At 42.4% G+C, this 27683-nt stretch overlaps 4 protein-coding genes across 4 annotated transcripts in view; 1 reads left to right on the top strand and 3 right to left on the bottom strand.

Moving 5' to 3' along the window:
- tmc4 (transmembrane channel-like 4) overlaps nucleotides 1-74 on the bottom strand; it is a gene marked incomplete at its 5' end in the record, with an annotated part of 9492 nt that extends 9418 nt beyond the window's left edge. Inside the window, one exon of the mRNA XM_080540561.1 lies at nucleotides 68-74. Coding sequence (XP_080396687.1) covers nucleotides 68-74 — 7 coding nt within the window. The remainder of the gene's footprint in view (nucleotides 1-67) is intronic.
- A 2896-nt stretch (nucleotides 75-2970) lies between these two features.
- mboat7 (membrane bound O-acyltransferase domain containing 7) lies at nucleotides 2971-9055 on the bottom strand (the record flags this gene model as incomplete). Its single annotated transcript, XM_080540560.1, has 9 exons — nucleotides 8937-9055; nucleotides 7961-8040; nucleotides 7316-7445; nucleotides 6168-6294; nucleotides 5893-6049; nucleotides 4979-5174; nucleotides 4573-4725; nucleotides 4200-4376; nucleotides 2971-3424 (listed from the first exon to the last, which is right to left on the bottom strand). Exons 2-9 carry the CDS (start codon nucleotides 8034-8036, stop codon nucleotides 2971-2973), a joined length of 1470 nt encoding a protein of 489 aa, XP_080396686.1. The 5' UTR covers nucleotides 8037-8040; nucleotides 8937-9055.
- Nucleotides 9056-9746: 691 nt separating this feature from the next.
- rps9 (ribosomal protein S9) lies at nucleotides 9747-12939 on the bottom strand. Its single transcript, XM_080540236.1, has 5 exons — nucleotides 12920-12939; nucleotides 12108-12221; nucleotides 11653-11775; nucleotides 11181-11367; nucleotides 9747-10014 (listed from the first exon to the last, which is right to left on the bottom strand). The coding sequence occupies exons 2-5, from the start codon at nucleotides 12202-12204 to the stop codon at nucleotides 9837-9839; spliced, it is 585 nt and encodes a 194-aa protein (XP_080396362.1). The 5' UTR covers nucleotides 12205-12221; nucleotides 12920-12939; the 3' UTR covers nucleotides 9747-9836.
- A 2681-nt stretch (nucleotides 12940-15620) lies between these two features.
- rbfox1l (RNA binding fox-1 homolog 1, like) lies at nucleotides 15621-26408 on the top strand (the record flags this gene model as incomplete). The annotated part of the gene is made up of 12 exons (XM_080540559.1): nucleotides 15621-15707; nucleotides 20108-20338; nucleotides 23734-23913; nucleotides 24083-24136; nucleotides 24468-24560; nucleotides 24683-24752; nucleotides 24909-25013; nucleotides 25221-25359; nucleotides 25469-25508; nucleotides 25651-25721; nucleotides 25821-25902; nucleotides 26364-26408. 12 exons carry the CDS (start codon nucleotides 15621-15623, stop codon nucleotides 26406-26408), a joined length of 1197 nt encoding a protein of 398 aa, XP_080396685.1.
- Between the last annotated feature and the right edge of the window lie 1275 nt (nucleotides 26409-27683).

Genomic DNA, 27683 nt, shown 5'->3' with positions numbered 1-27683 from the left:
AAGCAAGTCACTGGGGCACAGACGACACACACCTGTATAGATGAGAACACAACACCACACAGCTTACCTGCCATAGTCGAGCTCTGTCTCTGTAGCTCACTCACCTCCATGATTTAATCACAGAGAATTCCACCCAAACACTTCCACAAACCGTCCTGTGTGTCTCCACCAAAAGGCTAATAATACATATCTGGGCTCAATGAGTTTCTCTCATTCAATCTAGCATACAGGGCTGATTGTCAATGAGGAAACAGTACCTATCAAGGAATCTCTCTCTCTCTCTTTCCCACCCTCCTACCATCGGACTTTGCTCCCCATGCAAATGATCATCTCTCCTGCCCAGGTACTTCCTTGTATGTTTAACCCTATACCAGCCTGCAGAGACGGAGGGACACTCACAACTCTGACAGCATAGTAACCAATACAGCATCAAAAAAGCTGCAGGGTATACAGCACAGATAGAAAATGCTTTTTGACTGTGTTTGATAGAGAAATATATGAATCTGTCTGATAAGAAGAAACAATTCTCTAGGTAGAATAGAAACTCCTGCTTCTCATACCTGTTATCCAATTACAAGTATGTGTGTTGGGGTTGAGGATTATATGAAATTTGATGAGGGTTTCCAGTAAGGCTTAGCTTAGCTTATAGCTTCAGTTTACATAATTGTTTGTGAGCACTGAAGTGAAATGTTGTCAGGGTAACCATAGGGGCAAATCAGTGTGCAGTGATAGTTGCTATGTGTTTGTGTGTGTGTGTGTGTGTGTGTGTGTGTGTGTGTGTGTGTGTGTGTGTGTGTGTGTGTGTGTGTGTGAGGGGAGGGGAAAGTTAATCATTTCCAGGCCTGACAAGTCTTAAAACCCATGACATTTTCCCACATATTATCAGGACTCATTAGGAAACAGATTGAGGCATTTTCCTTCAATCAATAACTTACAATAACAATCGAATTGATAACACTGATTGATTAAGGCACTTAATAATAAATAAATAAAGACCCAGGCATCAAGTGTATGTTGAAATGCTGAGATGTATTCTGTTGGTAACACTGTTCAACTGTGATAAGGCAGGGAGAGTTACAATCATCAACACGTCAAAGTCAAACCATTCAGAGACAACAAAGGTACAGTACACAGAAGGACAAACAATATAAATAGTCTGATGATGTGGAGGGTCAAATTGTGTACATGTGAGTGTGAGTGTGTGAGAGGGAGGGAGTGAAAGACAATAGTCTTGTACAGAAATGTAGAGGCAAATAAAAATACAAGGGGAATATTTCATGGGTGTGGGTTTGGCACAAAGAAACAAATTAAATGAAAAAAGAAATGGAATGGAGGAAACATTAATTAATTCTATGCCAATTGTAAATACATTGCTAATTGAATAATGATACATTTAATGGGAAAACATTGTGTCTTTTCATTATGCTGTCAGCAAAGGACCCAAAGACAATTGAGATATACAGTAAACAGTACTGTACCATACACCGCTTGAAGGAGAGGAGTTGTTGACGCTTATTTTTCCAATGGAGTATCCATTGAGCATGGTCTTTAATTATTATCTTGGAAACTGTCCTTATAAGGAATAACTTTAATTTCACACTCAACCCTGTGATAACAACAATAAAGACCACCAAAATAAATATAAAACAAGTTCTCTGGTAGAATAATTAAGCAGCAACATGGGAATGCAGAACAGAGAAATACATTTAATAAATGAATATTAAAAAAGAATAAAACTCTAATCTAGTGACCCAGTCGATACAAAGTACAACCTCAGAAAGTCCACCCGTAACTATTGAAATACATAATTGTGATAAATCTGTTATGAATCAAATCAATCTAACAAATGCAGCTGATCAATTTATTTTCTAAAAGCCACAGTTCCTTTTATAAAACCAGTTCTGGACTTTTTGGTTCCGGTAGCTAGCTGCTGCGTCACCCATCACTTTAATCTCAGTAAATGTCATAAAAAGTTTCCACAATGTTTTCTGTCTTGAAGCGAGCAAGGACTCTTTCAGCTCTGTACATATTTACCTTGGACATTGTACATGTTCCATCCCACTGAGGGGGGAGGTAAGGGAACCTCAATAAACCTCTTTAAAACCTAATCATGGTATTGTGATTTCCAGGAGCATTTCAATGGTCTTGGAAGACAAGTATGTGTACAATGTGCATTCAACAAACTAAATTATACAACAGTTAGTTCCGACCAAGTAATTTGATTGGACAAGAGGCATTCCATGAAATTACGACTGAGTATGTGTCATAATAATCCAAGATTCCATTTTCCATGAAAAGGGAATGTGCAAAGAAGCAGGAGGTTGGAATGTATTGTTATGGTCATAATATGTATAGGTCATAGGTCATGGTGACACTCAACATGATGACTGAATACCTATGCTTTTTACTTTCCAAAATTCTTCTTTTGTTCATGAACAAACTAAATGTTGCAATCTGCAGGCTTTTACCACTCTTCTTTGAGGCAGCACCTTGACTTTTGTTTTTTAAATTTTAAATAAAAACCTGAATGAAAATTGACTTGAAATAACCTCACACATACTGTACATAAATACACAGCGGAAGGAAGTGAATCATCTATACATCGCCTGAACATTTCTGCTATTATTCACACATCAAAGGTGACATTCATTAAGCTCAAACTTTCTTTCACTCTGTTCTATATGTCCTACTGTATGTACAAGTGGTGTGTAACGTAGGCTCTCCATCGGCCAACCTTACTGGGTTACAGCAAAATTCACATGGATCAACTGATGGACAGACATTAGTCCAATGATGTTTCTTGAAAGGGAAAGCTTAGCACTGATGCTTTCCTGACAGGGCTACTTCATTGGACATATACCCACTGGACATATACAGTAAGTGACTGCAGTTTTGGGAATTGTAGTTTCATAGTAAACACAACCTCTCCCCTCAAGTCCCCCCAATCTCCAACCAACCCTGAATCTGCTTTTAGTCGTCTTTCTTTTCTCTAGCGTCCTCTTTCCTCTCCTCAACTTTCTCCCCCTCTTTCCTCTCACTCTCCTCAACCTTTTCCCCCTCCTCACTCTTCTCCTCCGCCCTTTCACCCCTCTTTCCCTCCCTCTTTCCTCTCCCCAGCAGCCTCCCCAGCAGTAAGCAGCCGAGGGCGATGATGTGGATGACGAAATAGATGGAGGTCCAGTAGTTGATGGTGTCGCCGGCCTTCAGCAGGACGAAGCCCATACACATGTAGTCGTAGGCCCTCATCTTGAGGAACCAGTGGACCCAGTCGAAGGCGCTCTGGCCCCGGGGCCCCAGCTTGGCCCGGACCGACGCCTCCATGGCGGACTCGGCGGCGATGCAGAGGGGGATGGTGAGGAAGGAGAGGTAGTAGCCGGCGTGCAGGCCGTGCCAGTACGCACTGATGAACATGGTCCACCCAGCCCTGAGAGAGACAGAGAGAGAGAGGGAGGGAGGGAGGGAGGGAGGGAGGGGGGGAGGGAGGGAGGGAGAGAGAGAGAGAGAGAGAGAGAGAGGGAGAGAGAGAGAGAGGGAGAGGAAGAGAGAGAGAGAGAGAGGGAGAGGGCGAGGGAGAGAGGGAGAGAGAGAGAGGGAGAGAGAAGGAGAGAGAGAGAGGGAGAGAGAGAGAAGGAGAGAGGGAGAGAGAGGAGAGAGGGAGAGAGAGGGAGAGAGAGAGAAAGAGAGAGAGGGAAAGAGAGAGAGAGAGAGAGAGGGGGGGGGAGAGAGAGAGAAGGAGAGAGAGAGAAGGAGAGAGTGAAAGAGAGAGAGAGAGAGGGAGAGAGAGAGAGAGGGAGAGAGAGAGAGAGAGAGAGGTTATATGAAAGCCAAAAACATACTTTGTTTACTTTACAGTTACTTGACTTACTGTGCCATTCCTGTTTGTCTGTAGTTCTTGGTAAAGTCCACTCTCACCAGTAGCAACATTCTTTTTTTTATTTCTTTTTTCTCTGAGTGGGGCAGTCCCACTCATATTTTTCATTTTTATTGACAGATACAGTAGAGAATTAGACAGGAAAGATGGGTGAGAGAGAGAGAGGAGGGATGACATGCAGGATATGTCCCCGGCCGGAATCGAACCGGGGACCCTGCGGTTACATGGTCAACGCTTAACCCGCTACGCCACCTAAGCGCCCCAGCAACATTCTTTTACAGTACTTACAGTATGAAGTGACAGATGGAAAGGGAGGTGCAGACTTTACCTGAGTGCGTAAGCCTTGAAGGGTGCGTTGGGGTAGATGTAATGATGCAGCCACCACTGCACAGTCATGTTCCAGTAGCGCATCCCGTGGCGGACCTTCACACAGAAGTCGGTGTTGTAGCAGTCGATGTTCTGGATGGTTTTAAAGTCGTACATAACTGGACTGTCAGGATCAGGGCTGGAAAGAAGAAGACACATTATTTCAAAAACACTACCCTACTTATTCTGAATGGGAAAGTTTGGCACCTCATATCACCGCATATCATGTCTTTACAAACATATTTTGGGTGAACTATCCCTTACAAGATCATGCAAAGACACCAGAAAATGGATACACATTCAACCTTTATCAAGATGTTTCTGGAAAACAATACCTATAGTTGACTGTGGGACCTCCTCCGGGTTTAGCGAGCGCCCCCTCTGGGTAGCAGCCGAGTCCGACGCTAATACAGCCAGCCTCCGCCCCGCACCACGCGGCGTAGAAACGCATCCTGAACACGAAGAACACCGCCGTCATGTAGAACAACCTGGGGAGAGAGAGAGAGAGAGAGAGAAACCTCATCAATGGATAGCAACATACTAAATAGATGAGGGAGATTGGAAACTCCTTTAGATATACTTTAGATATACTATACTCGTTCTAGGATCTATGGGAAATAACTCCAAGACGATTTACTCGATTTACTTAACGCCTTTAAAGCCCCCGTCGACTGCACCGAATGAACTGGCAATACAACCTCACAAAATGGTGACATATCCTATTAGTTGCTGCTTTAATACCTGAAGAAGAAGTTGTGCTCCAGGAACTCCTCGGTGCGGACGTAGGACAGGGGGAAGACCGAGTTCACGGCCAGGAAGAGAGCCCCGTAGACGGGCACCAGTTTCAGCCTTTGCAGGCAGGGCGTCTGGCCAGGCAGGGACAAGGGGCTGGGCTGCTTCAGCCAGTCATCATAGGTTTGGAAGCGGAAGAATGGACCTTTTAGGGAAATGAAGGGATAAAATGAAGGGATGAAGAGAGAGCATTGAGGAGGGGACAAATGATATGACAGACAAAAGAGGTGGTATGATAAGAAAAGACAACATAAGGAGAGAAGGATCATTGGGAGGACAAAGAGGATCAACAAAGACAGATGGAAATGGGTGATGGACGAAGGGAATGTGCAAAGAAAACAGGGGGGGGGGAGTCACAGGAACATTGAAACTAACTGCTAACTTGTTGTATAAGTGAAAACTTAAGCAGACTCACACAATATTGAATATAGTGGCAGAGAGAAAGACAAAGAGAGACAACAACAGTTAAAATAGGTGCAAAAAGCAAATTAGTGACAAATCATACAGAATCACACTGTGCATTTTAGACCAGACACCGACACGTCATTGACGTGGCTCAACATCAAAAAGAGTTTAAGACAAATGTGTGAAAGGTGGTTGTGGTTATGATACTAGTAATGGGCAGACCAAAAACAACCCTCAGCCCCGTGACCTTTCACTGTTTGCAGATCTGAAGGTAACTGGATAGGTGTAGTAATATGGTAGAGAGTGAGACATCATATTACTATGGTAATATATCTATCCTGTGCCTTCATATTTGGAAACACTGTAGGGGTAGGAGCATGGGGTAGGGGATAGGTGATATTTCCGGAATAGGCATTGATCGGAAACATCAATCAACCAGAAAGGACAAGAAGGCTTACCTGTCATTATACCCACATAGCAGTAGCTATAGGATATAATATCATAAAGAGAGGGCTCCTGAGACAGTCCACCAATAGTAGGGGACTTGGAGAATGAGCTCACTTCCTTCTTCTTCTCCAGATGGAAACTTTGCACCTCGTTAGCTAAACTGACCATCTGTGTGAGAACAGGAAGGGGGTTAATGCAGGGTTTATTTTAAATTATGAAAATGTATTGAGTAGGTGATGTGACTGTCAGTGAGCTTCTGAAGTGTGTATGTGTGAGTTTTATTTACCTTGAGAGTAAGGAGTAGCTGGATGGCATTAGCGAATGGTGTTGGTGGCGGCAGCCCGAACCATGTGACCAGTCGGAAAAAGAGGAGGTAGAGGAAGGTCCAACCAAGACAGAGAGCTGGGCCGTTCCTGGGAGAGGGGAGAGAGAGGGCACAGTGATGTACAGCACTGGCGGACTCATGGGGGGGGGGGCAGGGGGGGCGACTGCCCCTCCTGGTGCTCCCACGGTTGAAAAACGTCTCTCTTAAGTGCCCTTTTGAGTGGTGAAAATTAGAGGATGTGCCCTATTAGTGCCCCTCCAATGGTCTAAACTTGACCATGTGCCCCCACAGTTGAAAAACGTCGCACTAAAGTGCCCTTTTGAGTGGCTAAAGTGCCCTTTTGAGTGGCAAAATTAGATGATGTGCCCTATTGGCTGCCCTTCCAATGGTCTAAACTTGACCATGTGCACTGATGGGGTCCCATGTTGTGCAGTAGGTGCCTTTTTTTTTCTTTTCACCCCTGCCCTTCAAACAGCCGGAGTCCGCCAGTGATGTACAGTACATCATAATAGTCTCAGGTGGTTTCCTCTCCTTATCTTCTCACTCTGATCTAAAAACACAGGCTAGGTGACTGAAAGCAATATGGAGGATTCCGCTCTAATCTAGTCAGTGTAGACAGAAGAAAAGAGGATATTGAAGTGCACTCTATTATCAATTATCACTTAAATGTCAGATTCAGGAACCGAAAAAGGATAAAAACACAGCACAACCGTTGGGGTTATCATATTTGTTTCTGTCAGAGTTGTGTGCATGATTTAGAGGAAGTGGTGACAAATTGTTTCATATGGTTACATATAGGTATTCTTAGAAATTTCATTTTTTATCCCATTCGAGCAATGAAACCTGAATCACCAGCAAGGGAAGGAGTACTCATAAGTGTGTGTGTGTGTGTGTGTGTGTGTGTGTGTGTGTGTGTGTGTGTGTGTGTGTGTGTGTGTAATGAGTGAGAAGATGGTCCCTTGTTGTCACCCTAAACACTGGCACGTTTAGACAAAACAGAGGATCCCAGTGTACCAGTGGACAGGACTGTTGTGTTTTAGATTATCTCATTATTATGTGTGTGCGTGTGTGTGTGTGTGTGTGTGTGTGTGTGTATCTCTGTCTCTCACCTCCAGCTGCTCTTGATGATGATCCATGTTCCGAGCACGGTCAACAGCGAGTGGAGTGTGTGGACCCGACAGGTTGCTATGGTGATGGAGAGGCCCAAGAGCAACGCTGCCCCTTGCTTCACTGGAGGACCTTGAGCGATGCATAATACAATCAACACACACACACACATGACACTTATAATTGAGACAAAAGCTAAACCATCACCCTGGACTGCTGGGACCATATATACTGAAATGAACTCATTGCAATGCAAGTCTCTTTGGAGAAAAGCGTCAGCTAAATGGCATATACCGGTATATATGTTACGGTACATGTGGGAATACGGTATATGTGGGAAAACTAGGGTTAGGGTTAGGTGCTAGGGTGCTACGGTTAGGGTTAGGGTTTGGGGTCGGGTTAGGGTTCGACATGCCGGCATGTACCAAGTCGACGTAGCACCTAACCCTAACCCTAGTTTTCCCACATGTACCGTAACATATACAAATGATTCATAATTTGTTGAAATACAAAAAAGATGATCAAATGAAAAAAGGTGTGAACAAAATGCCAGAACAGTATCACTGCATGATTTGGGATTCCTATTAAGGTACAAAGAAGGTGTAGAACCTGGCCCTAGCTGCTAGCACAAGAAAAGACCGACTCACTCAGGTAACGGAAGAGGAATCCGATGGGGATGGAGGCGGCGAGAATCCCCAAGTAGACCAGCTCATCGGGAGACATCTCTCTGCTCACACACACCGTCACACCACAATCAGTGGAGCATCATCATAAACATGCATGTGCATGTATGTGTACACACACACACACACACAAACACACACACACACAGACACACACACACACACACACACACACACACACAAATACAAAGCATCATCAATGTGACTAAAATAGACCCTCTCTATCCCTAGAGAGCAATACATTGCACAATACATCATTTAACTGCAGTTTGCATACACCACCACCGTGATATGGTGAGTGACAAATAAATGGGTTAGGTTAACTGGGTCTAACCTTGTTCTATCTAGTCTAACAAGTTCAGCTAGTAGTATTGCTGTTAACAAAACAGCCTGAAAGAGACCCTAGCCTAGCATGTTCCAGGAGATCATCACCTTCATCTCAAACTAGGATCAGTTAAGTTACACCACCAAAGCCAACAACAACAACATGGACACCATCACATATTCTGACCATTTAATCATCAATACCAGGAAGTGTGTTAAGCACCATTGCAGCACCAGTAAGAGAACCACATTTACAGAACATTGGTAAGAGTCCACTACAACCTCTCCTTTGGACTAGCTATGAGTAACTGCAAAATATGAAATCGTTAGATTAGCTAGTAGCAAGCAGGCAAGCCTGGGGGATATTCCATCAACATCGCTAAAGGGAAAATCCAGGTTTAGTCTGATAAGTCTCGCGAGAGTTCTAAAAAATATCCAGGCATATTCTGATAGGTCTCGCGAGAGTTATCAAAAATAAGCCAGGATTTTCCTTTAGCGACGTTGATGGAATACCCCCCTGGACTGGAGACCAGCCACGTTAATGTTATTAGCCTTTGACGTGATGATTCTACCAGTGGTCAGAAGAAGCCAAAGTAATGCTAATAAACATACTCACAGTTCTCAATCTAGTCGTCGTGAACATCCGCAATCTTAATTCCTGAGTCTTCAAGCTTGTAAGAAGCTTGTTAGCTTGTGCCACTCGTGAGGTGTAATGATTTGTTGCTCAATTCTATTTCCTACTACCGCAATGACAGATCAAGCCACGCCCATGTAACACGTAGCCACGCCCACAACCCTCACGTCACGTCAATCAAAGATCAGGGGTAAATAGCCTATGCAGGCTTTATTTGTATTGCTTCATCATGAATGGTTAACACGTGACGAGACCTCCGGGTGAAATACGACTGGCAGATCAGATTGTCCTAGTTAGTAAATCAGGGTCCCCTAGATGAGTTGACAGAAAGGTTGGCAAACCTGTGACCAGGAAACACTATGGTACATGTGGGAAAACTAGGGTTAGAGTTGGGTGCTAGGGTTAGACATGCCAGCATGTACCAAGTCACCCTAGCACCTAACCCTAACCTTCCCACATGCACTGTAACACATACACTAGCGTAAAAACAGGGTTTCAATAACAGCCAGCCACCTCATCTTGTTATTGAGCTTCTAACCACATTGTAGCATTGTGTAAGTGTACATTACTCATCTCAGCCTAAAGGTTTTAAAGTATCACAGGAAAAGTTGCCGACGTCATTTACATGAGTTCAGTAGGAATGAGGAAGACACATCAGTCCCCTGCAAAGTGTCCTACAGGAGCTTTGTCTTTCCCCAAAATCACATTAGTCATTCAGTTGTCTCAGGTCTAACCTTAACGGCCAATGACAGGCCAAATAGTAACAAGACAAATGAGCATCAGACACCAAACTTCTGGTTGAACCAAATTCTTTTATTTTTTGAAAAAACAGAAGCAGAGCAGGAAGCGTCAGACACCAACGCTCCCTGGACGACATCGATTTTAGTCCTCCTCCTCATCGTCAGCACCTCCAGCACCGGGCTGGCCCTTCTTGGCGTTCTTTCTCTTGACACGGCCTGGGCGTCCACCGCCGTACGGAGAACGCAGGGAGAAGTCAATGTGCTTCTGGCTGTCCAGGCGAACCACAAACGAGGGGATGTTCACCACCTGCTTGCGCACACTAAAGGAAGAGGAGGAGAGATGATCAGTAATCGGTTTTTACTGAAAGATTCTTTACTTTTCAAGTACACATAAAAAGGCAATATAGACCAATGGCAATAAGTAATCTTATGGTCTTTTTTTTATTTTACAAGTGGCCTACACCAACTTCAACGTTAAGAGAAACGTACCAATTTGAAGCAGGTAGGCTACACATTCTGTACAACCAATGAGTCAGTCAAATCTAATTTACTAATGGCCTCATTCACGAGGAATTCTTGACACCACAGTCAATCTGTCAATTGAATGTAATCATCGGCCAAACAATTAATGCTAGTACTAATTGTATAAAATATTAAAATGTAAGAATGCACTCATTGGTTCAATAAATATGGTGGTGAAATGTACACTGCCATCAAAACATACCAATGAGTTTCAACTCCTGGTCGAGACGACCACGGTCTTGCAATTGAGATGGCAATTATAGACCATAAGTAATCTGTCAAGCATCCAATTGTTTGAAATGGTGTTCTGGATCAAGAAGATTCAGCCATTGACCATATATACTTGTCTGTAGCACTTTGTGCCAATTCCTTGTGGGAAATTTGGCCTCATCTCTGCTGTGGTAAAGTCAAAATAAAGCCATCCAATTGGGTAACGGTTTGCAATAACGGTTGCATCACATCTCTGCCCGAGGTGCAATCCCCCATACATTACCTGTCAGCCAAAAAGCCACGGTGGCACTGTCTGCACCCTCTTCATTGGCAGGATTGGCTCTGGGCAGGTCATAGTGACAAGGTATACGGTTTTGTGACCGAATTGACCTTGTTGAAATGTTACAACCACACTCAGCGAGGAGCGTAACAGGTTGGTGGCCCTCTAATGGAATAGGAAGGATTGACAAAGTATCTCATGAGTCTTATGATGCATGGGTCACCTTGCAATCAGCCATTACCCCCCCCATCGCTGTCAGATTGTTAATCAAACCATGCTAGAATGGACAGAATTACAGTACTGTCTACACCCCCCCCCAAAATACATCTAACTATGCCCAACTTTGACCCACACTAGTCCCATTCCCAAGTTAAAAATACCGTTAGTTTTAAAAATCACTACTTGACCATTCTAGCATGGCTATGACTAGTTCCAGCAGCTAATAATTAAGCTACCCTCAGTCAAGGTCCTTACCGGATGTGCCTCTGGCGAATGAGGACACGGGCGTGGTGGATGCTCTTGGCGAGCCCCAGCTTGAACACTTGTGTCTGCAGCCTCCTCTCCAGAAAGTCCTCCACTTTCAGGCCGAGGATGTAATCGAGCTTCATCTTGCCCTCGTCCAGCACACCGATCCTCACCAGACGCCTCAGAAGAGCGTTACCTGAGAGATGTGGAGAAGGGGGAAGAGATGCGATTGTTTCATTAGTTAAGACCAAACAACATTTAGAAGAAACTGAAGACCAAACCTAGACAATGATAATTGTTGCATGCACATATTCTGTGCCACCAAAGTACAGTGACAAGTCAAATCTAATTTACGTATGGCTTCATTCACGAGGAATTCCAGACACCACAGTCAATCTGTCAGTTGAAACTTTTAATCATCAGCCAAGTTTGAAAAGTAAAGTACATACAAATTGTGCAAAAACAAGATGCGTTAAAGTACCTTCAAACAGACGCTTGGGGTCCTTCTCGTCCAGAGTGAGCAGCTCTCTGGCAGCCTTGCGGATCTTGGCCAGGGTGAACTTCACCCTCCACACCTCACGCTTGTTCCTCAGACCATACTCACCTGAGGGGGGAAAACAAATGTACTGCAGTGACTATTCTGGTCCTCATTCACATTTTAGGGTTAGGTGGACTACACCTCAACGATAAGAGAAATGTACCCATTTGAAGCAGGTACACTGTACAACCAATGTCTGAGTCAGTCAAATCTAATTTACTTATTATGGCCTCATTCACGAGGAATTCTTGACACCACAGACAATCTGAGAATTGATATGTAATCATCGGCCAAACAACTTTAGTACCAATTGTTTTAAATATTAAAATGTAAGAATGCACTCATTGATTCATTAAATAATGGTGGTGAAAACAAATTATTAATTAATTAAAACACACCAATGAGTTTCAACTCCTGGTCGAGACGAGACTTCTCGAAGGGGCGGCGGGGGGTGACGTATGTCTTGCGACAGACCCAACTCCTGGCAACGGGCATGGTGGCGTAGAATGTGCCTGCGGAAAACAAACAAAATAATACATTTAGTTTCCTGCTTTTTCTCTGGTGCAATTAATTTAATCCAGTGTAACTAACAAAATACTCTTAAACCACCTGGCTGAGGCCTCATCAGATCAGCACGTTTCAGGGTGCTAACTAGCTAGCTTCAATATCTTGAAAATAGCTAGCCTTAAATCTTAAGATGTCTAAAAAATAATAATAAAAAAGCACAGCAATAAGTCAAATCTAATTTACGTATGGCTTCATTCACGAGGAATTCTTGACACCACAGTCAATCTGTCAGTTTAAACTTTTAATCATCAGCCAACTATGAAAAGTAAAGTACATACAAATTGTGCAAAAACAGATGCGTTTAAGTACCTTCAAACAGACGCTTGGGGCAATAATAATAATAATAATAATAATAATAACATTTGTAGGTGTCAGATACGTCTGTATGAAGGGGTTGTACACGCTAGAAAATAAGGCCGCAAAACGGCCAAGCTTGTGAGCTTAGCATAGCTAGCCATCACGTTGTGGCCCAGCGGTTGCATGATGTAGACATCCACACCAAGCTAAAGGGCCAAAATACCATCTTAAACTTAAACTTCTATTTCTTTCGGAACACATTTGGTATATATTAATTACACTATAAACAGTGACCATATATTACTGCGGAAAATGACATTTAGAGAGAGCAAGTGTTCGCCATTACCTGTTCCTCAGGCTCGTGCAGTAAAGAGGAAGTCATCAACGAGTTCCAGGGAATTTATATGAATCATGAGAACTACATTTCCCATAAACATCACTTCAAGAAATTAGGTCTCTGGTTAAATGTTTGCCGCCCTCTGTTGGTGAACTTTAAAATAACTAGCTCTTGTGTGCGTTTGATTGATTGATTGAAAACTTTATTAGAAGATTTGCAGAAGTAGGTACATGAAAGTACATATTACATACAAGGTCAACTAACAGGATAAAAACCCAAGAAAGCCACTGGCTTATTTCAATTGGGGTCCTTGATTCTCATTCGCGTGTGTGTGTGTGTGCGTGTGTGCGTGTGTGTGTGTGTGTGTGTGTGTGTGTGTGTGTGTGTGTCTCTGATGAGGTGATCACAGACCCCTGTGTGATTGTGAAGGCCGACATCACAACACCGCAGGAAGAGACTGTCGGACTGCACAGAGACTCTGCAAGGAGGGTTCTGCTCAGCCTGAAGCAGTCTGAGATCAGGCAGCACTGGTGTGGACTCAGACTACAGGGAAAGCTAGCCTGTTTGCAGTTCGCTGACCACTCAGTCTCACACTCAGTGTTTAAGAACGTCGCTGTTGGTGAGGATGTTCTGAAATTCACCATCAAAGCAAGACTGCAGGTATTACCGACCAAGTACAATCTGTCCACCTGGTATCCCCACACTCACAGTCCATTCTGTTTAAACCATCAGGATTCACACCTAGAGTCCATTGCACACATAACAAATGGATGTAATGCATACAAACACCTGTACATAGCTCGTCATGACCGTATTGTGGACATTGTGTCTGATACAGTACAAAACGTCTTACCATCTAGCGCAGCTATGTACAAGCATGCCAGAGTGTTACCAGAGTGGTTTGGTTTTGCCAATGATGTTTTTGCCAACATCCCAAATACACCTGATGTTGTCTTTGTTGACACCAGCCACAAGGAGGTGCTGATTGTAGAAGTAGGCTGCCCCTTTGACCTGTACATGGACCAGACTTTTCAGGACAAGTATATCAAATACCAACCACTACTTAGTACGATAACCAGCTTTGGGTACAAGTGCAAATTCAGCATACTTGTATTTGGAAGTCTGGGCCATGTATATAAATGCACCATGAGGGGTCTGAGAATTGCTGCAATGTCTAAAAGAAAGGCCAAACAGGCCAAATGTTGCTCTGTCTCTGCTATTATTGGCAGCTTGGCCGTTTGGAGAAGGAGGTGTTATGTGTACCCTTAAGTGTTCAGTGCTGCTTAGCCCCGAAATATTTGATTCCCTGTTTGTATAATATAATTTGTGGAACCAAATAAAGTATTCAAATGTGTGTGTGTGTGTGTGTGTGTGTGTGTGTGTGTGTGTGTGTGTGTGTGTGTGTGTGTGTGTGTGTGTGTGTGTGTGTGTGTGTGGTGGGTGTGTGTGCGTGTGTGTGTGTGTGTGTGTGTGTGTGTGTGTGTACGTGTATGTGACTGATAAGAGAGAGAGAGAGACACCAGAGACACATACTTCCCACAGATTACAAACGCCCCAAAACATTTTGAAAACATGACTAATGACAACAAACTGCCATATCTGCCGAGTGAAGTAGAACAATGTGCAAACACAGCTTTTCGTGAGATTTGTGAGCTGTTGTGACAGTAAAAGGAACACAACCACGGTAAAGGCCGTAAATAAGTATTTGCACCAAGCTGATCTCTCTATATTTTTCAAACTACTGTCCACGCTTTGATTTTTTAAACATTTTTAAAGTTATATTTATTTACCTGTATACTATATATATATACACACATGGCTCTGTTTAATAATGTCTTTATTCTAGTCGTACATTACATTCTTTTTTTGTTCGTTTTTTATCTTCACACTCGCTTTGGCAATGTCAAATGATGTTTCCCATGCCAATAAAGCCCTTTAAATTGAGAATGTTAATTGAATTGAAATTGAATTGAGAGAGAGAGAGAGAGAGAGAGAGAGAGAGAGAGAGAGAGAGAGAGAGAGAGAGAGAGAGAGAGAGAGAGAGAGAGAGAGAAAAGAGAGACACACATTCCATCACTCATAACTTGGCTGACCTGGCTGTCATACTTCTGTCTCTGCTACTGAGTCAGTATAGAGATTAACACGCAACAATTGCACCAGGCAGTCTGGTCAAAGCTTTTAATCGAGGGGAGGGGAAGGCTACTACAAGGTGGCACACATACTCAAACTACAGGCTACTCACATTCACACCAACGGATAGAGTGTACAGTATGACAGGGCTAGAGGGAAGGTGGTAGGCAGAGAGAGAGAGGGGGACTATTTATAAAAACCCTGAAACAGGACCCTGTACATGTGTTTCTGTCTATCAGGCTGACCAACTGGTGGACAGAAGTCCGCTTGTTCTCTCTTTCACCACTCAGCCATATCCTGTCTTCCTCTATAGACAGGTTGTATATAGCTTCTCACTTCAGGGAGTTGTTCCTTTTTGTTTTTTAAATCTAAGAGGTTGAAAGTTATTCATCTAAACTTTTCTTTTTGTCCTTTCATCACCATTTTCTTCATTTGGATTCTATTCTCTATAGTTTTTCTTGTCTCGCTTTTTCCTCTTCTGTGTGCATTTCACCCTCTCCTTTTCCCCTGCTGCACTCCTCTTTTTTCCTCACATCTCCCCATCGTTCCCTTCCTCCTGGCTTCATTCTCTGGCTATGCCATGCTGTCCTCTCCGACTGTGATTCTTCAGCCTTATGGACTGCCTGTCTACCCACAGACGGCCCAATGCTACCCCGGCCTAGTGCAGGTAAACTCTCTCTCCTTCGCTCAATGTCTCTTTCTTCTTTTCCCATTTCTGTCTCTCGATTCTACCATGTTGTGTCGTCTTTATCTTCCCATTGGATAAAGACTCCTCTGTCAGTAAAAGTGTCTCTCAATAAAACCTAAATCAGGAGAGTTTGGAGTTTGAAGCATTGAATATGCTGATTCACCGACCCAAGCATCCAAGTGTAATGACATGACGACGGGTTAGAGCGCCTGTGTGAGTTATTTCGAATACATTCTCGTTATATAAAACATAACAGATTAACAATAATCATAGTGAAATAAACAGAGACAAAGTGTGCTGAAGACCCAATGCAGTTAAGACCCAAGCAGAACCAAGCTGTCAGGTCCGACATTGGAAAGGAGGGATGTCAACGCTGTTGTGTTTCATGATGATATTACTAATAACATGGTTTGTACAATTGGATTTCATAATATTTGGAACTTCATGAAAGTCTGTGACCACCAAACATTAGAAGTAGGCTACTGTTTGTGCCACAAATAGAATATGAAAAGAAATACTAGTGAAGGCTTTAAGCACAAACATGTACATTATTTTCATGTAAGACTTCAAACTGTCTTATAAATTAAGCTCAGTGGTTAAATTGTTGGAATCTTTTCAACTTGGTAGTCAATGTAGTTTGGTGTAGGGACAGGTCAAAGGGAGGAGTAGATAACAGTTGCATTCTGGAGAGATTTGTGTTTTATCGCAAGGACACACTGCTGTTATATTTAGTCTACCAGCCTCAGTAATGCCAACAGGTTATGTGTGTGTGTATGTGTGTGTGTGTGTGTGTGTGTGTGTGTGTGTGTGTGTGTGTGTGTGTGTGTGTGTGTGTGTGTGTGTGTGTGAGGGAGAGAGAGAGAGAGAGAGAGGAAGAAACCCTTGACATCCTGTTAGTAGAATGCCAGCAAAGATATAACATGAGTCTGGAATCCATCTATATTGTCTCCTTGTGTCAAACCTGTGATATTTTTAGCTTTTTCCCCCCAGAGCAGATTAACACAGAGAGAGATATTGCCTCTACTATCTTACAGTCTAAAGATAAGGACACTGATGCTGTGTAAGGGAACAGATATCGTAGCAGTGGAGGTGTCAGCGACGAGGAGCACTGTATGCGTTACGTGAGATTACTGTGCTTTGATTCAGGATATTTTGAATAGGCTGTTACTGTTCGTAATGTCATGATTTTGTAATGTAACGTGAGTATGTATCCTGCAGTGTGTACTGTATGTATGTGTGTGTTTGTTTGTTTATATTTCCTGCGCAACTGAGCAGCACTAGAAGGCTACATCTGCAGTCCCTGTTGCCTGAGTGTAAATCCTCCAGCAGCAGCTGTCCCAGCAAGCACCTGGCTCAGAACCGTTGATCTTCGACCCTGAGAGTTGACAGCTGAAGAGGGGGAGGAAGGAGACAAGGGAACAAATGGCAAATCAAAAAAAGACTGCAAGGAAGAGACAGAACACCTAGAGATATACGGTCTATTTGTTTACTGACACTACTGAATAGGACAGAGAGAGAGAGAGAGAGAGAGAGAGAGAGAGAGAGAGAGAGAGAGAGAGAGAGAGAGAGAGTGTTAGAGGAGGAACGAGGGGATGTTGGCCAGTGATATCAAATTGATTCTATTATCTCCCCCCTCTCTCTGGTACTACTCTCCATGTATGGGAGGAGTTTGGGAAGGTCAGATAATTGCTTAGTAGGGTTGGCGTGACACAATACAGACGTGTGTCTGTGTCGGTGTTGACATGTCTCTTAAACATGTTCCAGTCACGCCATGTTCCACAACATGATAGCACAGGGCCTGCCATGTGGAAGCTAAAAAGAGAGTCTACAGAATTTACTGTGTCAGGACAGGAATAAACCCAGTTCTACATCACAGTCCTACCGCCATGCTCAACCAAGACTAGAAAACAGCTAGAAACTGTGTTTGCAGAGCATACTCACTGTATCTATCCTGATATTCGTGACGTTAGAATTATAAGGTTCTATCTCCATTTCTGACAAAACATTTTTTTTTACATAATCTGATGGGTGTTTATTAATGCCTGTGTGGTGTTATTTTTAAAATGTTGACATTTTTGAGTTAGTAATTAATAAAATACAAAGGTTCCATCTCACAAAACATAATGGAATGTAAAAACTTTGACGCTCAATATCTCTGAACTACCCTAAACGGAGATAGAACCTTATCATTCTAAACTCACGTATTGCTACTCTCATCTCTTGTGGCTTGGATAATATTCCAATTTGATTTAGTCATGGAAAATCTACACAAAATATCAAGAAGTAATCAACACATATTCTCAGTCTATAAAGATGTTCACTTGAAATGGATATACACCGAGAATCGGTGATGTTTTTTTGAGTTAATGTCATACCAGGTTGGTGCTATTTTTTCAGCAGTCTACACTGTCTTATTAAGACCTGTAAGATTGTAGGATGCCTTACTTGGGTTGCATATTAGATATACAAGATATCAGATGATTTAGACAACTTGAACACCTTTAGTTCACTCCTCTACTTTAGTTTCTCTCCATCTGTCTATCTTTACTCCCCCCACCCGTTTAGTGCAACAGCTGATGGAGGGATATAGAGAGGAGAGGAGGAGTGGAGGAGGCACATTGTTAATCAGTATCTTGTTACAGACGATCTGCAGGCCCTCAGCACTTGAGACATTTGCCATGTTTACATGTTTACATTTTATAAACAAGAGCACAACAACAGCCTACCGAGGGTCTTTCTGCGGGCTTATTTCAAATGTTGTAACACAACATCTGATGCCTGGACTGAGTTTTCAGTCCAACACAGGTCTCAATTTGAGAGATTCTTTGCCTCAATGCTTAAAAAAAGTCTACAGAGAATCTGGTTTAAAACAGCCCAATAACCGAATTTGCTATATTTATTTTCTTCTATAGAGATAGTGTTACATATGCCTTTGTTTGTATTGATAGAGTAAATACGAGCCCAAGGCAGGTCATGGATTGGAATTGTGCTCAGCTGTAACTTGTTTCTGATACAGCCGCTTATTCGTGTGGTATTCTTTCCTTAGAGGTGACCTTTTAGTTGACATACAGCTTCAGCATGCAGCTTTTAAATTGGGAAATTCCTAATCTTGGGGCAGCTTTGTTTAGGTTTTCATGCATGTGTATGTGTGTGTGTGTGTGTGTGTGTGTGTGTGTGTGTGTGTGTGTGTGTGTGTGTGTGTGTGTGAGTGATGAGAAGAGGGGGGGTTCACAAGGTGATTGACAGGTACAAATGTCCACAGCTGGCCATAACCCTGTGCCCCACCTTTCTCAGTGGTCCTGTGCTTTGATTGGTGGATGAGTATAACTTATGGTGTGGTGGGCGGGCGAATGGATGGCATTAAAACATGAGGCAGTTGTTGGACAATGTATCAGAGAACCAGGAATGCAGTAAAGGGGTAAGGTGATCCATGTATTCTCCTATTGTGGCTTCACAGCACATCACTTCTGTGATAACCGGTCACTTTCCTTGCTTGGATTTAATTGGCTTGTCTTTTAAAATTGATATAGGAATCATCCTTCTGTTGTTGCCAAGCCTAAAAGATGTTTGTATTGATGTAGGTGTTGAGGAATTGAGAATGAATTCTGTTTTGCATTGCTGTTGTGTGTTTTAATAATGTGTTTAAAGATGGACTGTTTTTAGATGAATCGTTGTGTTTTTGCCATATACTCGTTATGAAAGGATACTGATATATGCTTACTTGTATTGCTGATTATTGTGTAGATCTGTTTGTAGGTCTTTCTAAAGTTGTTTTGAATCAATTAGTCAAACCTAACTGTAGGACATTCTCCATAATGATGCTAGACTTGCTGTCAGAGAAAGAAGCACAGCTGGAATCATTTTCTGTCTGAGAATTTATTATTTAATAATGAAATGATCATTTCCTTTGTATGGTGATTTTCATTGATCATTGACATGGATATGGAATCAAATACAAGATATTGCCAAATATGGGGCAATGAAGTGAGGCAGTACATGTTGAAAACATCTTTGTCATCTTTGTATTAGGCTGTTAGGTTGATGACAGTTTATGTATCTGTAACATGTTCTTGCCTCACAATTTCATTGTGAATAAATGAAAATTCTGAACTGGAAATGTAAAATGAGATTGTTTATAAGAATCGAAGAGTGTGAATATGAATCAATCAACCTTGTAGTGATCAGTGATTTGAGGGTCCATGACATTTTGTCATTGATTGACTGGTTCCTTTTTGTTTACAAGAATCCTTTTTGTTTACAAGATTGTTTACAAGAATCGAAGAGTGTGAATATGAATCAATCAACCTTGCAGTGATCATTTTCAGGGTCCATGACATTTGGTCATTGATTGACAGGTTCCTTACTGCTTCTCTCTCTAGGGTGGGCCCGCCCAGGAGGCAGGCCCAGGTGGTGACCCTAACCTGCCACAGCTCTATGCCCCGCCTCCCCCCTACCCTCCACCAGGACAAGCCCCCACAGTGGCTGGCAGACTTCCTCCTCTAGACTTTAGTCCCGCCCACCCCGGCGTAGAGTACCAGGAGCATCACCAGCTCAGAGTCTATCAGGGCCCACTGCACGAGGGGGCGGAGACTCTGGCAGCCAATAGCACGGTAAGAACAATGCGATTGATTGTCATGTAATTAGTGAAAGTGTACAAGCAGCCACTCAGTAAAGTCAATTAAGAGAGTCAAGTAGTACTTGTAATATATGAGATAACGGAATGACAACCAGATTCACGTACAGTACAGTATGTGCAATTGAGGAAATAACAGATTTGTCACACACACACACACACACACACACACACACACACACATACACACACACACACACACACACACATACACATACACACACACACACACACACACACATACACACACACACACACACACACACACAAACACACACACACGCACACACGCACACATACACACACACACACACACACACACTGGTATTTCTATATTTAGCCCCCCACCGCCACTTCTGTAACCATGTAGGGCAATCTCCCTGACAAGCAGCACTACAGATAGGAGCAGCTGAGAGGGTATTTGTTTTTGAAAATTAATCCCCCCATCTCTCTCTCTCTCTCTCGCTCTCTCGCTCTCTCTCTCTTACCCATTTATATTGATATAGAGCATATAATCCCAAAGTTCCCACACATACTGTACGTCTATATCGTGTTATGTTAAAGACTAAAGAGTTACATACTGGTAGGGGGGTTTGGGGGTGGAAAGTCAAGAGGTTGAGAGAGACGTTACAGTATGTGGAAAGATAATGTATTTACTTTATTTACATTTTGCAAATGTCAAAAAAATATATGATGTTTTTTTTTCTTTCTTCACATTTACAGAACTGTGATATGTACAGGAAGTTAGGTTCACTTTAAAGCCCTGTAAGTTGTATTTTTACATGTTCATTTGACCTTATGATTTGACCGTATGTTTTCATGAGGGAGCTATGCCCCAGTATAACTTAAGATGTGTCACATAATATGGCACATGGAGTTACAAGTCACACAGAGGTGAAGGCACTGCCTGTGTTTAACAGGCTGACCTAAGTAGCCAGGTTCTGTTGACAGTACAGTCTTCCCCCTTGCTTCAGCACATCTCTATCTCCTCCTCTCTCATAACTGGTGTAACCGGCCCGTTTATATATTCCATCACTAGAGCCCCTGACTTACAAGGTCCGTCCTGATTTTCTGGGGAAAGTTGAGACGTCGCCGTGGAGGGGGGTCAAGGGGGAGAGGCAGACCAGATGACCCCTCCCTCCCCCTCTGAAATATCGTTCAGGTTCAGAAAAACAATTTTGCATCGTGACATGACACCACAACTCAACTCAAACCCCCTCCCCCCTTTCTCCAACTCCCCCTGTCCCCTCCTCCTCTACCTCCCTTTCTCCACCACCCCCCCTCACCCTCCTCCCACCCACCCACCCACCCACTGTAACCTGTGGTCTGTCGTCTTGTGTGTGTGAGGATGAGTTTGCGTGTCTCTATGCTGTCCTACTGTAGCTAAGCCATGGCAAGCCAGTGTATGATACTACAGTACAGTAGTGGCCTGTGTGTATAGTATGTGTGTTGTGTGAAGCGTCTCCTAGCGTGAATGTGTCTCTCTATCTATCCCCCTCCTTTGTATCTACCACACCTATTAATACATGCCCCTTCGGAATCTTGGATAATGTTATATAACCTTTGGCAGAAAAAAGCAGCACCGTGACCCCCAGACTGACCTTTAGAACATTCAACTTTGACCCCGCCATGCCACACCACGCTTCCCTCTCCCCCCCACTCCCCCCCCCCCCCCACCCCCAAGCTTTTTGCGCAAATTCCTGCCTGGTTCATATATTCCTTGTTTCATTTCTTCTATTGCTGCTCTGAAGACATTCTGCACACTCTCTTTCTCTCTCTGTCTTTGTATTATAATGCTAATACCTGCGGTTTTCACCTACCTGTGCTCAATGGATCAGTTTTTTTTAAATTGCATTAATATTTATCTCAAGCCTGCACCCATTTTTTAGTTTTTTATTCTACGATACCTTTTCCACTTTTGCATTTTTTCTTTGCCATTTTTCTTGATTTATTTTTCTTCGCTCTCTTCTCCCTTTCTCCTCTCTCCCAATGCTCAAGCTCACACATTATTTTGTGTAATATCTTTTTAATCTTCATTTTATTTGTTTGGACCAGTTTAATACCTTGGTTTTTGGAAGATGTAACCTTTTTGTGGCATTTGATAAGTTAGGTTGACCAACACACACACTGGCATCGTGGTGCATTGTGGGATAGTGGATGTTTTGATTTTGACGCACATTACTCCTTTCTGTATTGTTTTGCATGGGGGCATTTAATGTTAATTTAGGATGAAAAGGTATTTATTGATATCATTGATGTAACTACTTAGGTTTATGTATTAAGATTGGATGTAATGATGTACCCTTAGTGCATTTAGTTACAACTTCTCCCAAGTTTTATTGGGGGGAGTTGTTACTATTCTATTCAACATCAAAATAATTGTTGTTTATTATAACTGAAAAGTATGTAATCTAGCACTTTAAAAAATGTATATTATCTAGTAATCTATTACATCATTCACTCAGTATCAGTTGTCGATGTAATGTTTTGGTAGTGTACATACTGTACATATTGTATTATTGTTTAACAGGCATGTATTTAGACGCCTCACTAAAGTCCTGTTCACGCCTCATCACTTTTGCCTGAGAAGGATCACTGGGTGCGGAATGCTTATTTGAACTTGGTTGTGATGATCACTTGATTCCATGAACATGATACACATTTATTTTTCTGTTATGTTATGATGCCTGTTTGGAATAATTGGAAATATTGCTGTATATAATATGTCAACTGTTTGAAATATTCAAATGAAAAAATGAAAATGTAATGTTCAAATCCGCTAAGAAACCTCTGACTAGATTGTAAACTAGTTGCCCATTCAAATGCATGAGCCAACAGTAACATGAAGACATTAGTTACAGTACCATTGTAATTTTCTCCATTTTTTCTCACCCTCTTGAAACCCCTTCTATATTCTCTCACACCTGTTCTGACCTCTGACCTCATCCTGCTCCTGCATCTCTCTCCTCCTCCCTTTCTCTCTCCTCCTCTCCTCCTCCCTTTCTCTATTTTCCTGTCTCCCTTCTCCTCTCACCCTTTACTTTTCTTCTATTGCTTCTCTATTCTCATCCCCTGCTCTCTATCCGCTTGTCCTTTTCTTCTCCTCCTCTGTATATATTCTTCTTCCTGCTCTTCTACCTCTCCGTCTCCTCTCCCTCTTCTTCTGCTCTCTTCCTCTGTTCATCCTTTTCTTTTTCTGCTTTTTCCTCCTAATTTCTCTCTCTTTCTCACTTGCTTTCTCCTCCCTTTCTTTGATCCTCCCTCCTACACTTCGCTGATCCTGCTACTCTATTCCTCTCCTCTTTTTCCTCCCCCTCCCCTGTCAATCCTCTCTCTCGTCCTCCTCCTCTTCCTCTCCTTTTTCTCTCTCAGGATGACTCCCTGGTTCCAGTGATCTCTGACACTCAGGCTTTGAGCGTAGCTGTGTCATCGGGGGGCGGGGCAGGAAGTGGCAGCGATGACGAGGGTTCAGGCAAGGCCCAACCCAAACGCCTTCATGTCTCCAACATCCCCTTCCGTTTCAGAGACCCAGACCTCAGACAGATGTTTGGGGTGAGAGACACAGCACTCAGAAATCTAAAGAGACTTGGCCTTCTATAAATGTGTACAGAACAAGCTAGACTGACTCAGCCAAATCAGTCAGACATCAGACACAGCAGTTCCTTCCCATGAGGCATCATTGCTTAGAACCTCTATCATAATGTATTCTGGTATTTTACAGCAATTTGGCAAGATACTAGATGTGGAGATCATCTTCAATGAGAGGGGGTCCAAGGTGAGTGGTCAACTAGTTGGAAACAACTAAGAATGTAGGCATGCACACTCCATTCTGATGTTATAACAGAAAGTTAGTTCACCCGTTAACCCTCTCCTTCCCATGTGTCCCCAGCACTACCTTAATTAGGCCCCTATACTTTCTTCTATTTACCTTTTGTTTCTTTTTATTATTACTACTCAATCTTTTCAGTTTGTAAAGCGTCTTTGAGTGTCTAGAAAAGCGCTATATAAGTCTAATGTATTATTATTAGTATTATTAGTATTATTAGTATTATTAGTATTATATTTATGATTTGAAAAACGTGACCCTTCTGTGTTCTGTCTTGTAGGGCTTTGGGTTTGTGACCTTTGAGAGTGCAATGGAGGCGGACCGAGCAAGGGAAAAACTGAATGGAACTATCGTTGAAGGGAGGAAGATTGAGGTGAGAGAGGAGAGAGGAGAGATACTCTGCCATCACAATTTTTTTGTCCGACTATAGTATGTGTAATTAATATTAATTAAGGGCTTTGAGTCTGAAGATACTGCCTTTTCTCTTCTCTTCAGGTGAACAACGCTACAGCTAGAGTAGTCACCAAGAAGCCCCAAACCCCTCTTGATAGCGGTGAGGTAGCAAGTAAGATAACCCTTCAAATAATTTGGAGCACATTTCATGGATTGTGGAAAGGTTTCAGTTACATTTTTACAATAGTAGCTGTGGCTGTTGGATTGATTCTCTCTCTCTCTCTCTCTCTCTCTCTCTCTCTCTCTCTCTCTCTCTCTCTCTCTGTAGCTTCTGGATGGAAGATCAACCCTGTCATGGGAGCAATGGGAGCAATGGGAGCAATGGGAGCAATGGGAGGAATGGGAGGAATGTACGCACCTGAACTTTACACTGGTGAGTATTTCCATTTTCTGGTGGTATGTCCTATATATATATATATACTGCAGTTACATTACCAGTCATGTTTTCTTCACAACTACTACTGTCTCTACTACTACTTACTACCCACTACCACTCACCAATAGCGCAGCCTCTCCCCCTCTATCTATTAAACACATTCATTCATGACCTCTCTCTCAGACTTTCTCTATCCATCCGCAGTCGCCAGTTTCCCTTACCCTGTAGCCGCTCCTACACTGGCCTATCGAGGCTCTCCTCTGCGCGGGCGGGGCCGGGCTGTCTACAACACGATTCGATCTGCTGCTGCGGCCACACCCACTGCTATGCCTGCCTACCCTGGGTAAGACATGTGACATTGTGGGATGGAATGTGTTACTATATGGATGAAATGTGTCAACTTTATTTTCACTAAATGATGAAATTGATGATGGTTATTTCTCCCTTTTCAGTGTGGTATACCAAGATCAATTATATGGTGCAGAAGTCTATGTAAGTGCTCTCCATTCCAAATTTTTTTAAATGAAAATGATCCTGCCATCATCGTAATGTTGGCAGGCTGTCTTGTGTTCATGCTCAAAGATCAAGATCGCGGACTAGGGAAGTTTAAGTATTTACATTTCTGTCCAATCAGGGTGGCTATCCTGCTGCTGCCTACAGAATGGCCCAAGCGGCATCTCCTGCTACAGCAACCTATAGTGACGGGTGAGCAGAAAAAAACATGTTGTGTATAATTATATTATAATTATATTATTACATTGATTGATTGATTGATTGATTGATTGATTGATATCTCTCAACCAGGTACGGACGAGTTTATACCACTACAACTGATCCATACCACCACTCAGTAGGACCGACAACAACGTATGGTGTCGGAACAATGGTGAGTAACAAATCTGCCTATAAACCCTGTAGAAAGTGAACCAGAACGCAGCCGTGTGAAATCCAGTGCTTCCTCCTCTGTGGACCGCACTGGCCAAAGTGGCTGCCACAGTGAACCTGTAGTTCATGGGCCCCACGTTCCTTCAACATGGACACTGGGGATACATTTGTACTACATACACATTGTATTTAGTAAGTGATCACCTTCAAAAAAAGAAAATGAACCAGAATTGAACACTACCAATGTCTTATTGAGTGTGTGTTTTACGTCCTGTGCAGCCTTGGGTGTTTCATTATTTGAGTTTCCACTATATTACAGCCACCATACCATTACATTTACCAGGGGTGACCAGGATTGACCAGCCCTGGTGTACCTATACTGTTTCACAATGAGATTCAAAAGATGTATAAGATGTACAATAAGATGTTGTTATTGTGTTTTGTGTTGCACTTGTTTTTTAGGCCAGTTTGTACAGAGGAGGATACAACCGCTTCACCCCTTACTGAGCCGATACTCAATGGGAGCAAGGAAGCCCCTCTAGGACTTGTTTGGGATAAGTTATGACATCATAATCAAGCTCTGGAGATTGTGTTACTTCCTGTCCCATCCCAACGTCCTCCCCTCAGAGACTTTAAACAACAACAAACTGTACCTGTAAATACTGTAGGAGCCATTCACTATTTATTCTATCAGAGAATACGCATAGTATAAATCTTATTTATATTATGTTATTTAAAACATGTATTTAAGTGTCAGTTGTGCCACAATTTATAGGATTTAAGAATATAAAGATTTGTGCCTCCATAGCTGCCTCATACCGTGACGTTATAGAATTATAAGGTTCTATCTCCATTTTTGTCAAAATTTAGTTTTTTACATAATCTGATCCATTTGGTGTTTATTAATGCCTGTGTGGTGTTATTTTTTTAAAAAGTTGACATTTCTGAGTTAGTAATTCTTAAAATACAAAGGTTCCATCTCACAAAACATAATGGAATGTAAAAACTTTGACGCTCAATATCTCTGAACTGCCCTAAACGGAGATAGAACCTTATCATTCTAAGCTCACGATTGGCTGTTGATAACAAAACAATTGAACAATGTCATCAGTTGGTATGTGTTTTTTTTGTATATAGGGGACATTTTAACGTCTAATTGTCTGACAATCTTCATGGTGCAATATAACAAGTGGCACAACAATACTGGATTCTCTATAACCTTTGTAAACATGTTTTCAGTCAATGTCTGAGCTTTGTCATATTGTAGAATACAATGACATTTTATACAGAGGACTTATTTTTGATGACACTGGTTTTGTCAAAGATGTAGCTGTAGCACACTCTTTGATGACGTTAATGTGTGTGTGTGTGTGTGTGTGTGTGTGTGTGTGTGTGTGTGTGTGTGTGTGTGTGTGTACGTGTGTGTGTGTAAGTGTGTAAGTGTGGTGTGCGAGTAAGTGTGAGTTAGTGTCAGAGTGTGTGTAATAATGAATTACTCAATTAACCAAGCACAAACTATGAGAGACAGCTATTGACAGCTATAGATGACACTATTAATGACAAATAATCATGCTTCTAGGAATTCAAGAATAACGACAACTATAGTTTGCATACATATCTAATTTCATTTCTGCTTTCCTAACTATCTACCTCTTTACTAAATACTTTTCACTTTCAAGGCCTTCGTGATTAGTTTGTCATGTCACGAAACAGAGTTGTCTTCTTTTCTGCTCTGCTACTGTACATTTATGCTGCGTTAAATTAGTATAGTTTTTTTGCTAA

Source organism: Nansenia antarctica, assembly GCF_963989245.1.
Source record: "Nansenia antarctica genome assembly, chromosome: 10".
NCBI classification, from domain to species: Eukaryota; Metazoa; Chordata; class Actinopteri; order Argentiniformes; family Microstomatidae; genus Nansenia; species Nansenia antarctica.
Note: the sequence above shows the minus strand (reverse complement) of the source record. Positions and strands in the feature narration are given on the sequence as shown.

Bases quoted from the DNA above. Each gene is read 5' to 3' on its own strand.
- rps9 (XM_080540236.1), bottom strand. From the start codon at position 12,204: ATGCCCGTTGCCAGGAGTTGGGTCTGTCGCAAGACATACGTCACCCCC. The intron at 11,776-12,107 runs GTGTGTTTTAAT...TTCCCCCCTCAG, and splicing joins CCAGGAGTTGAAACTCATTG to GTGAGTATGGTCTGAGGAAC. The intron at 10,015-11,180 runs GTAAGGACCTTG...CTCTTCCTTTAG, and splicing joins ATTCGCCAGAGGCACATCCG to TGTGCGCAAGCAGGTGGTGA.